Source organism: Somniosus microcephalus, chromosome 13 (assembly GCF_052327205.1).
Source record: "Somniosus microcephalus isolate GS21.2 chromosome 13, FLI_Smic_1.0, whole genome shotgun sequence".
Lineage (NCBI taxonomy): Eukaryota > Metazoa > Chordata > Chondrichthyes > Squaliformes > Somniosidae > Somniosus > Somniosus microcephalus.
In genome coordinates this window covers 9,110,887-9,123,705 of record NC_140999.1, presented here as the reverse complement: position 1 = coordinate 9,123,705, position 12,819 = coordinate 9,110,887, and the positions used below count along the sequence as shown (strand labels likewise).

General features: G+C 49.2%; 1 protein-coding gene across 1 annotated transcript in view; it reads right to left on the bottom strand.

Moving 5' to 3' along the window:
• Positions 1-231: 231 nt before the first annotated feature.
• The window catches only part of LOC147108035 (uncharacterized), an 82,607-nt gene continuing 70,019 nt past the window's right edge, over positions 232-12,819 (bottom strand). The window contains exons 8-11 of the mRNA XM_086005983.1: positions 11,820-11,843; positions 4,171-4,251; positions 2,518-2,620; positions 232-716 (exon numbers count right to left, since the gene is read on the bottom strand). Of these exons, the coding sequence (XP_085862109.1) occupies positions 465-716; positions 2,518-2,620; positions 4,171-4,251; positions 11,820-11,843 (460 nt within the window). The 3' untranslated portion in view covers positions 232-464. The remainder of the gene's footprint in view (positions 717-2,517; positions 2,621-4,170; positions 4,252-11,819; positions 11,844-12,819) is intronic.

The window sequence follows — 12,819 nt, the reverse complement described above, 5'->3', positions numbered from 1 at the left end:
ATTTCCGGCGGGCGGCTGCGACTGCGTCCGGGGCGTTACTTTCAGCGCCCTGGCGAGGCTGGCGCCCCAAACGGGGCTATAGTGAATTTCTAGGCCATAAGATTCTGAGGGGGCTCAACAGGGTAGATGCTGAGAGGATGTTTCCCCTCGTGGGGGAATCTAGAACTAGGGGGCATAGTTTCAGGATAAGGGGTCGCCCATTTAAGATGGAGATGAGGAGGAATTTCTTCTCTCAGAGGGTCGTGAATCGTTGGAATTCGCTACCCCAGAGAGCTGTGGAGGCGGAGTCATTGAAGATATTCAAGGCAGAGATAGACAGATGTTTGAAAAACAGTGGGAGCGGGCAGGAAAGCGGAGTTGAGGTCAAGGTCAGATCAACCGTGATCTTATTGAACAGCGGGGGGTGCCAGGGCTCGAGGGGCCGAATGGCCTGCTTCTGTGCTTTCTATTTCTTATGTTCTCATTCACTGGAGGGAAATGACCGAAGGTTCACTCCACCAGGCGCCAGAGCGTGAGCAATGCGAACTGAGGCAAGCGTGAAAAGCAGCGTGATGGCGATACTCACTGAGACACTGATAACCGGTTTTACTGCTTAGCGGCTTGCTGCACAATGAGCAGCTGGCGGAGCAGGAAAATGTCCCTGGCACCAACTGGTGGCCATTGTTACCCTTTCTCTTTTCTTTCGGGCTTTCCTTCTCTTTCTCTTTGGTCTTACCCTAAAAAAAAAAGGAAAGGAACACACAAAAAAAAAGAGGTTCACTTCAAAGAGTCAAAGGAACAGGAGCAGGCCCCTCGGCCCCTCTCGCGCCTGTCCCGCCATTCAGTTAAGATCGTGGCGGATCTGCACCCTGGGACCCGAACCAGCAATCCCACCTCCCACGTCTAAAACAAGGCCAGTGATCCCACCTCTAAACCAAGGATTCTCACCGCCCATTGATTCCTGGGATGAGAGGGCTGTCCTATGAGGAGAGATTGTGTAGAATGGGCCTATACTCTCTGGAGTTTAGAAGAATGAGAGGTGATCTCATTAAAATGTACAGGAAACTCTTTTTTATCCGGCACCGACGGGACCGGCGTGGTGCCGATTTATCAAAAAGTCCGGATTACAGAGAGGTATAGTTAAAAGGTACGAGAGCTCCGTACACAGCAACAGATCCAGGCTTCCCTATTGCTTAGCAACAGCTGCAGGAACCCCGGCCACAGACCAAGCATCCCTGTTGCTTAGCAACAAGTGCAGGAACCCCGATTACACAGCCACAGATCCAGGAACGGCCACTAATATGAAGTAAAACTTACCTGAACCTACTCCTGAATTTTGCCGGTTAACAGAGATTTCCGGTTATTTAGGTACCGGTAAATCGAGAGTTTCCTGTATAAGATTCTCAGGGGAATTGACAGGGTAGATGCTGAGAGGTTGTTTCCCCCTGGCTGGAGAGTCTAGAACTAGGGGGCATAGTCTCAGGATAAAGGGGTCGGCCATTTAAGACCGAGATGAGGAGGAATTTCTTCACTCAGAGGGTTGTGAATCTTTGGCATTCTCTACCCCAAAGGGCTGTGGATACTGAATCATTGAATCATCAAGGCTGAGATCGATAGAATTTTTGGGCTCTAGGGGAATCAAGGGATATGGGGATCGGGCGGGAAAGTGGAGTTGAGGTCGAAGATCAGCCATTATCTTATTGAATGGCGGAGCAGGCTGGAGGGACCGTATGGTCGACTCCTGCTCCCAATTCCTATGTTATGTTCTTATGTTCCGTAACCCTTAATCCCCTCGCCCAACAAAAAAATCTATCAATCTCAGTATTGAAATTTTCAACTGACCCCCAGCCTCAACAGCTTTTTGAGGGAGCGAGTTCCAGATTTCCGCTACCCTTTGTGTGGCCAAGTGCTTCCTGAATGGCCTAGGTGCTACCAGTAAGTAACCATTTGAGTGAGGATCTGACGGCAAATACGCCTCCCAGCTGCGCTCTATGCTCAAGTCAGGTGGGTCCTACAGATCCCAGATGAACTCTTCTTGAACGTACCCATCTCAGGTTCCGCTGGTTAAGTATCCATCTGGGCTGGACTCTAAGGCTAAGCACTAAGCACCTATCTTTTTTATTCGGCAGAATCTTGCCAATATAATGAATAATTCTGCCACAACAATGCCAACATTGCGCAGACATTGAAGAGCTCAGTCGTTCTACTGCCACCTCCGCCCCCCCCCCCCACCCCCCCGCTTCTAGGAGGTTGTCAACTTAGTACTGGCTGTAACAAATGTAAGGCAGTTTTGTACCTATAGACTCCTGGCCATCTAGCGTGGAGTAGAATCTGGTGAATTCATTTCACATCATAGCTGCTTGGGTGAGTTGGTCTTCACTCCATTTGCCTTGGACTGGATTGGAGTTCAGATCCAAGAAGAGAGAGGACAGCCTTCCCAACACAGCCCATTTTCAGCGCAAGATCGACAAATCCCGCAAATCTCTGCCCACCTTTCTCCTGGTACGTTTGATAACAAAATAATAAAACCCTTCTTACCTTATCCTTGAAGGAGCCGGTCACCCTGTTCTTGAGGGAACTTAACGTCCTTTTCACTTTTGCTCCTTTCTCGGGTCTGTCGCTTTTTTCACCATCCTTCTTTCTTTAAACAGAAGGGAGAGAAAGTTGCAAACTTACACAAGCAGACTTAACGGACAATTTGCTAAGTGGAGTTGGAATGAAGGAAGTCCTTCAAACGACTGCAACAACATCTCATTAAATTGTCCCAAATGTAAGTAGATTTTCTTTAAATTATTTGTTTTTACTGACTTAATTTTTCTCCCCTTGGTACTAAACTGGGCATTGACTTTATCCCTGAGTTTCCAAGTCCCAGCTTTTCTACGTAGTGCCGTCTTTCGGGTGAGACGTTAAACCGAGGCCCCGTCTGCTCTCTCTCAGGCGGATGTAAAAGATCCCAGGGCACTATTTCGAAGAAGAGCAGGGGAATTATCCCCGGTGTCCTGACCAATATTTATCCCTCAACCAACATCACTAAAACAGATTATCTGGTCATTATCACATTGCTGTTTGTGGGAGCTTGCTGTGCTCAAATTGGCTGCGGCGTTTCCCACATTACAACAGTGACTACACTTCAAAAAGTACTTCATTGGCTATAAAGGGTTTTGGGATGTCCTGAGGCCATGAAAGACACAAAAGAAATGTAAGTTTCTTTCTTTTATAAGTAAATTCTCAAGGGGGTCATTTTAAAATTTAGTGTTAGTGTAACATGGACAATATCGGATCGACTGTCCGTTATACACCTCTCCTGATTTTCCTTTCCAACGGGTCAGGAGCAGGAATCTTGGTCAACTTGTTTCCTCCGGTCCCCAAGGCCCAGAGATGTATTCACCTGAATGGGTGAAAGACCAGGCAGGTTCCCTCACGGGCGCGTGTTCCCATTGTCCAGTCAATTCAACAACCACTTACACAGCAATGGGAACATCTGCCCGGGAAGCGAGATAGGCACATGTGGGTGGGGAATGGAATAGAAGGATAAGCTGATAGGGTGAGATGAAGAGGGGATGGGAGGAGGCTCATGTGGAGCATAAACACCGGCACGGACCAGTCGGGCCGAATGGCCCGTTTCTGTGCTGCACATTCTATGGAGGCAGTTCAGAGACGATTCACTCGGTTGATTCCTGAGATGAGGGATTGACTTACGAAGGTTGAGCAGGCTGGGCCTGTACTCATTGGAGTTTAGAAGAATGAGAGGTGATCTTATTGAAACATATAAGATACTGAGGGGGATCGAGAAGGTAGATGCAGAGAGGATGTTTCTCCTCGTGGGGAAATCTAGAACTCGGGGGCACAGTCTCAGAATAAAGGGTCGCCCTTTTAGAACTGAGATGAGGAGGAAGTTCTTCTCTCAGAGGGTCGTAAATCTGTGGAATTCTCTGCCCCAGAGAGCCGTGGAGGCATTTAAGGAGGAGATAGACAGATTTTTGCAAGATAAGGGAGTGAAGGGTTATGGAGAGTGGGCTGAGAAGTGGCTTTGAGCCCAAGATCAGCCATGATCTCCTTGAATGGCGGAGCAGGCTCGAAGGGCCAAGTGGCCCATTCCTGCTCCGATTTCTTGTGTACTGTAATGCTCTGTATCCCTCAAAACCAATACTGACGATCACGTGAAGCAAAGATAAGATTCCAGAAACCTACTCTGCGAGGAATTCCATCCAGGTGAGATTGTGGGGGGAGACGGAACGGTGCAGCTGGCTGGACTGCGACGCTGCTCTTGCACTGCGGAGAAAATGACCAATCAGAACAAAGGTACACGCGATTGGTGCCCGCGGCAGGGCTCCTTTAAACGGGGCCGTCCGAGGCGCCGCTACTCGTTTGCAGAAACACGCCACAAAAAAAAGCTGGTTCCCCCGGAGGAGGAATTGGAAACTCATCACTGCTCCATTATAGAGAGGCTGAGCAACCGTACGGCAGCGATGTACAGGGAAAAATACACAACGTTATAGGCCAGCTCGGCAAATGAATACCCACTGCTCTACATCAGCTCCCTGCTGGGTGCACAGCCAGCTTAGAATCTGCGTGTACGGGAGAAACATAGAAACATAGAAGATAGGAGCAGGAGTAGGCCATTCGGCCCCTCGAGCCTGTTCCGCCATTTAATGAGATCATGGCTGATCATCCAAATTCAGTACCCTGTCCCTGCCTTCTCCCCATATCCCTTGATCCCTTTAGCCTTAAGAAATATATCCAACTCCTTCTTGAATATATTTAATGAATTGGCCTCAACTGTCTTCTGTGGTAGAGAATTCCACAGGTTCACCACTCTCTGGGTGAAGAAATTCCTCCTCATCTCAGTCCTAAATGGCTTACCCCTTATCCTTAGACTGTGACCCCTGGTTCTGGACTCCCCCGCCATCGGGAACATCCTTCCTGCATCTAGTCTGTCTGGTCCTGTTAGAATTTTATAAGTTTCAATGAAATCCCCTCTCATTCTTCCAAACTCCAGCGAATATAAGCCCAATCGACCCAATCTCTCCTCATACGTCATTCCTGCCATCCCAGGGAGTCGACACTTGGACACACACAACGGTCAACCCTGACTACCTCATTCCCTGGACAGAAGGCAACACTCCTCGAATTGCACACTAAGTACACAGGGGGCCAAATCTACGCTGTCACTTTGTGTGGCTTAAGCAACCCCCTAAACACACGCTGCATCAATTGTTAACAACTTTCGAGAATGAAGTTGTTCGCCCGGTTGCCCTTGCATCTCTGATCAGTAACTGAGGACATAGAAACATAGAGGATAGGAGCAGGAGTAGGCCATTCGGCCCCTCGAGCCTGCTCCGCCATTCAATGAGATCATGGCTGATCATCCAAATTCAGTACCCTGTCCCTGCTTTCTCTCCATATCCCTTGATCCCTTTAGCCTTAAGAAATATATCCAACTCCTTCTTGAATATATTTAATGAATTGGCCTCTACTGCCTTCTGTGGTAGAGAATTCCACAGGTTCACCACTCTCTGGGTGAAGAAATTCCTCCTCATTTCTGTCCTAAATGGCTTACCCCTTATCCTTAGACTGTGACCCCTGGTTCTGGACTCCCCGCCATCGGGAACATCTTTCCTGCATCTAGTCTGTCCAGTCCTGTTAGAATTTTATAAGTTTTTATAAGAATTTTATAAGGACGCTCATTACTGAGAATGAAGGATGCTCATTGCTCACGCTGCAGTCCCGCACCTGCGCGGTTGGCAGAGCGTTTCTGCTGCCAGCGCCGGCATCAAGCACCAGATCGGGTAAAGCACGGGTTTGATGTAGGGGCTAGGTTCTCTCTGCACTGCCCCAATAATTCACCTTGAATTCAATGTGAGAAGGAGCATTCCTACTGTATTAGAATGATATTTTCTGTTTCCCCATCCTACTATCCCTGTGACCTCTCGGGGTGAAACGGTTGATGCCAACTTAGGGCCGATTTAGTGCCGTGAGGTACAGCTTCCCAGGAATTTGTCGCTTATGGTCTTTCTAGAGGACAGAATGAGGAGACATTTTCTATTAATCTGTGCGTCAGCCGTGGCTCAGTGGGCAGCACTCTCGCCTCTGGGTCAGAAAGTTGTGGGTTCAAGTCCCACTCCAGAGACTTGAGTATATAATCTAGCTGACACTCCCAGTGCAGTGCTGAGGGAGTGCTGCAATGTCGGAGGTGCCGTCTTTCAAATGATACATTAAACCGAGGCCCCGTCTGCTCTCCCAGGTGGACGTAAAAAATCCCATGGCATTATTTGATGAAGAGCAGGTGAGCTCTCAATATTTAAAGATAAAACAGATGATCTGGACATGTATTGTTTGTGGGACCTTGCTGTGCCAAATTGGCCGCCATGTATCTTAGTTTCTGGGAGTGTGTCAGTATTTACAGGGTGTCCCCGGGAGTGTGTCAGTATTTACAAGGAGTCCCCGGGAGTGTGTCAGTATTTACAGGGTGTCCCTGGGAGTGTGTCAGTGTTTACAGGGTGTCCCCGGGAGTGTGTCAGTATTTACAGGGTGTCCCCGGGAGTGTGTCTGTATTTACAAGGAGTCCCCGGGAGTGTGTCTGTATTTACAGGGTGTCCCTGGGAGTGTGTCAGTGTTTACAGGGGGTCCCCGGGAGTGTGTCGGTATTTACAGGGTGTCCCTGGGAGTGTGTCTGTATTTACAGGGAGTCCCCGGGAGTGTGTCTGTATTTACAGGGTGTCCCTGGGAGTGTGTCTGTATTTACAGGGAGTCCCCGGGAGTGTGTCTGTATTTACAGGGTGTCCCTGGGAGTGTGTCTGTATTTACAGGGTGTCCCCGGGAGTGTGTCTGTATTTACAGGGTGTCCCTGGGAGTGTGTCTGTATTTACAGGGTGTCCCCGGGAGTGTGTCAGTATTTACAGGGTGTCCCTGGGAGTGTGTCTGTATTTACAGGGAGTCCCCGGGAGTGTGTCTGTATTTACAGGGTGTCCCTGGGAGTGTGTCTGTATTTACAGGGTGTCCCCGGGAGTGTGTCAGTATTTACAGGGTGTCCCTGGGAGTGTGTCTGTATTTACAGGGAGTCCCCGGGAGTGTGTCTGTATTTACAGGGTGTCCCTGGGAGTGTGTCTGTATTTACAGGGTGTCCCCGGGAGTGTGTCAGTATTTACAGGGGGTCCCTGGGAGTGTGTCTGTATTTACAGGGTGTCCCCGGGAGTGTGTCTGTATTTACAAGGAGTCCCCGGGAGTGTGTCAGTATTTACAGGGTGTCCCTGGGAGTGTGTCAGTGTTTACAGGGGGTCCCCGGGAGTGTGTCGGTATTTATAGGGTGTCCCTGGGAGTGTGTCAGTATTTACAGGGTGTCCCTGGGAGTGTGTCTGTATTTACAGGGTGTCCCCGGGAGTGTGTCAGTATTTACAGGGGGTCCCTGGGAGTGTGTCTGTATTTACAGGGTGTCCCCGGGAGTGTGTCTGTATTTACAGGGTGTCCCTGGGAGTGTGTCTGTATTTACAGGGTGTCCCCGGGAGTGTGTCTGTATTTACAAGGAGTCCCCGGGAGTGTGTCAGTATTTACAGGGTGTCCCTGGGAGTGTGTCTGTATTTACAGGGTGTCCCCGGGAGTGTGTCTGTATTTACAAGGAGTCCCCGGGAGTGTGTCAGTATTTACAGGGTGTCCCTGGGAGTGTGTCAGTGTTTACAGGGGGTCCCCGGGAGTGTGTCGGTATTTACAGGGTGTCCCTGGGAGTGTGTCAGTATTTACAGGGGGTCCCCGGGAGTGTGTCAGTATTTACAGGGGGTCCCCGGGAGTGTGTCAGTATTTACAGGGGGTCCCCGGGAGTGTGTCAGTATTTACAGGGAGTCCCCGGTAGTGTCAGTATTTACAGGGAGTCCCCGGGAGTGTCAGTATTTACAGAGGGTCCCCGGGAGTGTCAGTATTTACAGGGGGTCCTCGGGAGTGTGTCGGTATTTACAGGGGGTCTCTGGAAGTGTCAGTATTTACAGGGGGTCTCTGGGTGTGTGTCTCTTTAAAGGGGTTGTCTGGAAGTGTGTCAGTATTTACAGGGGGTCCCAGGGAGTGTGTTAGTATTTACAGTGGCGTCTCTGGAAGTGTGTCAGTATTTACAGGGGGTCCCTGGGAGTGTGTCTCTTTAAAGGCCGTCTCTGCGAATGTCAGTAATTACAAGGGGGTCCCAGGGAGTGTCAGTATTTACAGGGGGTCCCTGGGAGTGTGTCTCTTTAAAGGCCGTCTCGGCGAATGTCAGTATTTACAGGGGGGTCCCAGGGAGTGTGTCAGTATTTACAGGGGGTCTCTGGGTGTGTGTCTCTTTAAAGGCCATCTCTGGGAGAGTCTATATTTATAGGGGATCTGTGGGAGGGTCAGTATTTATGGGGGCCTCTGGGAGTGTCAGTATTTACAGGGGGTCCCAGGGAGTGTGTCAGTATTTACAGGGGGTCCCAGGGAGTGTCAGTATTTACAGGGGGTCCCAGGGGGTGCGTTAGTATTTACAGAGGATCTCTGCCACATTCACACTCCACAATGGCAAAATCCTTGAACTCCCTCCCTAACAGCACTGTGGGAGTACCTTCACCACACGGACACAGCGGTTAAAGGTGGCGGCTCACCACCACCTCCTCAAGGGCAATTACGGTTGAGTAATAAATGCTGGCCTTGCCAGCGACGCCCACATGCCAGGAATTAATTTTTTAAAAACTGGCATGCTGAAACATAATCTGGCGAAGTAATTAAACTGATATCAATGGCATTCAGTAAGACATCATTGTTACAATTCCAGATGTTTTTTCTCATAACCAGCACAAAAGATCAGTATCCATAGGTAAGCCCTTGCTTGCTACTGCCCAAAACATGGCCTTTTGTCCAAAATAATTGAGCACAGCATGCCCTGGGTGAATAAAGAACCCTTTTATAGCTCCCGGATGTAGGAATACCATTACATCCGAGGTCACTTCGACGATAGACAACATTGGCCCCGCCGGACACTTTTCATAACAGGCTAAATGATCAATCGGATTTATTCGCAGATAGGTTTATACACAGAAAGCAGCGGGAGAAGCAAGATATTGAATCAGTTCAAATACAGCGATCTGGAGCCAGTACACAAATGATTAGCAGACAAATCAGTCGGATGAAATCCTTGAAAAACTTCTGGTTGAACTAGGGATAAAGCAAATACATTTCGGAAAGCGAGAGCAGTCTGATTCCTTAGCGAACCAACAGAATACAGTCTACAGGATCTACATAGGGTCACGCCCATGGAGTTGCATTTGGTTCCCCTGCCTCATGGCCAGACATAACCAAGCCAGGTAACGGCCGGTAGTTCAGTCACTTATGCCCAGTTATTCCACTTCGACCTAACAGCAGTTTACTTTTAGTTACTTCTCAGCAGTCCATCCTGAATACGCCATTACCAAACATCCAGGGGATGCGAATCATTCAAGTAGCAATCAGGAAGTGTTTGACACCTGACTACTTTGCAGTTAAAATGCCGTAGGAAGTCATCATTTAGTTACTAGTGATGCTCAAAAGTTAGTAACGTTGATTTAGTGAAGATTTCCCATTCCCAATTTTTATTCCCTTCTCTCCTGAAGGCACTAATTCATGCCGGGGGTTTGATTCCTGCTCCTGCAGCTTGGGTACCTCACTCAAGTCGCACTATCGGCGCTGAGTCAGAAAGGTTGTGAGTTCAAATCCCACTCCAAAGACTTGAGCACATAATCTAGACCGACACTCCCAGTGCAGTACTGAGGGAGCGCTGCACTGTCAGATGAGATGTTAAACCAAGGCTCTATCTGCCCTCTCTGTTTAACGGAAAAGATCCCATGGCACTATTTTGAAGAAGAGCAGGGGAATTATAAGAACATAAGACATAGGAGCAGGAGTCGGCCATTCGGCCCCTCGAGCCTGCTCCGCCATTCAATAAAATCATGGCTGATCTGATCTTGGCCTCAACTCCACTTTCCCGCCCGCTCCCCATAACCCTTGACCCCCCTGTAGCTCAAAGGTCTGTCTATCTCCGCCTTGAATATATTCAATGACTCCGCCTCCACAGCTCTCTGGGGTAGAGAATTCCAAAGATTCACGACCCTCTGAGAGAAGAAATTCCTCCTCATCTCCGTCTTAAATGGGCGACCCCTTATCCTGAAACTATGCCCCCTCGTTCGAGGTTCCCCCCACGAGGGGAAACATCCTCTCAGCATCTACCCTGTTTCTTATAATATTCTCCCCGGTGTCCTGGGGCCAATATTTATCCCTCAATCAACACCTAAAACAGATTATCCGGCCACTATCTCATTGCTGTTTGTGGGAGCTTGCTGTGCGCAAATTTGGCTGCCGCGTTTCCTACATTACAACAGTGACCAATGATCCCTGTAAGCTGCGTTTTGATCTGCGCGGCCTGTTGCTTTTAGTTCTCTGCGCAGTCGCGGTATATACAGTGTTAAGGCCCGCACAGGACCTTTCCCATTACAGCGTGGCCACACAGCTTAGAGGGAACAGTGACAGTGACTACACTTCAAAAACATTTGCTTGGCTGTAAAGCACTTTGGGTCGTCCTGAGGTCGTGAAAGGCGCTATAGAAACATAGAAACATAGAAGCTAGGAGCAGGAGTAGGCCATTTGGCCCCTCGAGCCTGCTCCGCCATTTAATGAGATCATGGCTGATCATCCAAATTCAGTACCCTGTCCCTGCCTTCTCCCCATATCCCTTGATCCCTTTAGCCTTAAGAAATATATCCAACTCCTTCTTGAATATATTTAATGAATTGGCCTCTACTGCCTTCTGTGGTAGAGAATTCCACAGGTTCACCACTCTCTGGGTGAAGAAATTCCTCCTCATTTCTGTCCTAAATGGCCTACCCCTTATCCTTAGACTGACCCCTGGTTCTGGACTCCCCCACCATCGGGAACATCCTTCCTGCATCTAGTCTGTCCAGTCCTGTCAGAATTTTATACGTTTCAATGAGATCCCCTCTCATTCTTCTAAACTCCAGTGAGTACAAGCCCAATCGTCCCAATCTCTCCTCATACGTCATTCCTGCCATCCCAGGTATCAGCCTGGTGAATCTTCGCTGAACTCCTTCCATGGCAAGAACATCCTTCTTCAGATAAGGCGACCAAAACTGCACACAATACTCAAGGTGTGGTCTCACCAGGGCCCTGTACAACTGCAGCAAGACATCCTTGTTCCTGTACTCAAACCCTCTCGCTACGAAGGCCAACATACCATTTGCTTTCTTAACCGCCTGCTGCACCTGCATGCTTACTTTCAGCGACTGGTGCACAAGGACACCCAGGTCTCGTTGCACTTCCCCTTCTCCCAATCTATTGCCATTCAGACAATAATCTGCCTTCCTGTTTTTGCCACCAAATAGAAATGCAGGTTCTTTCTTTTCTTAGCTCGAGGGGAATCACAGTGAAGTCCGATGTCTACATAAGCTCACTGTCCCAGCAGGGGTCACTGGACAGCGATCGGGGCAGGAATTCCAGCTGATATTTCCCTCTCTTCCCCCACACCGCCCCAGGGAATTCGAGACCCATTGGCTGGGCGGCTGCATTCAACCAAAACCCGGAGAGACCCAGGGGAAAGAGTCCAGGGCGAGCGTGTCAGTAGTGAGCCGAAGGCTGCAATGTTACGCTGTGCCATCAGATGAAATCGCTTGTAAAAAAATAAGCCTTTTAAATAGTATGAGAGCCCCTTCAACTGAGGGAAAAAAAGGGCAGAGCGCTGGCTGAGAAACGGAGCGGCTGAGAAACAAAACGAGAACAGGTTAGCGCTGGCATGGTGCGGGGGGTCGCAAAGCAACACAAGGAGCGAGAGACAGAGACGCACGCTGGAACCTGCTCACCTGCTCACTGCACCGTCGCACTGTCTGAGGGGGGGGGGGGGGAAAATTGGAAACAGAATTAGCGATCGACAGAACCATTTTTAAAGCAGCTTTATCCTCCCTCTCTGGGACTTACGGGGCAGAGACACTGCCCAAGTCAAAGCTGTCAATTGCTTCATTCCTGCCTTCCATCCAAAGGAATGTAGGAATTGCAAGATGAGAAAAGACTAGGGTCCCTCCAGTTCACCTTCTGCCAGCCCGAGTCAGAAGGTTGTAGGTTCGAGTCCCACTCCAGGGGCTTGAGCACATAAAGCTAGGCTGACACTCCCGGTGCAGTGCTGAGGGAGTGCTGCACTGTCGGAGGGGCCGTCCTTCGGATGAGACGTTAAACCGAGGCCCCGTCTGCTCTCTCGGATGGACGTAAAAGATCCCATGACACTATTTCGAAAAAGAACCGGGGAGTTCTCCTGGGTGTCCTGGGGCCAATATTTATCCCTCAACCAACATCACTAAAACAGATTATCTGGTCATTATCACATTGCTGTTTGTGGGAGCTTGCTGTGCGCAAATTGGCTGCCGCATTTCCCACATTACAACAGTGACTACACTTCAAAAGTACTTCATTGGCTGTAAAACGCTTTGAGACGTCCACTGGTCGTGAAAGGCGCTGTAGAAATGCAAGTCTTTCTTTTTTTATGATACAACAATAATGGAGTTGTTGGCCAATCACAGCGATCAATCTCTATCAATGAGTCTACAACAGACCCAGACATGAGGCGAGGGAAACCCCCAGTGGTGGAGAGCTTTGGGAACCAGAGGTCCAAAGTCACCTGTCCCTCCCGAGCTCGCTACACTCACCACACGTCACGTCTCATACTTCTGCGACTCATGGCTTGGAGTTGGCAGTTGTTGAGTTTATTCAGGTTTTTTGATGAACTTTCATCATCAAAACTTAGGGGCCATGATCCCTCCCCCAGCCTGGCCCCTAGTCAGTTCTAAACTTGGCAAAAAAGTGAGAATG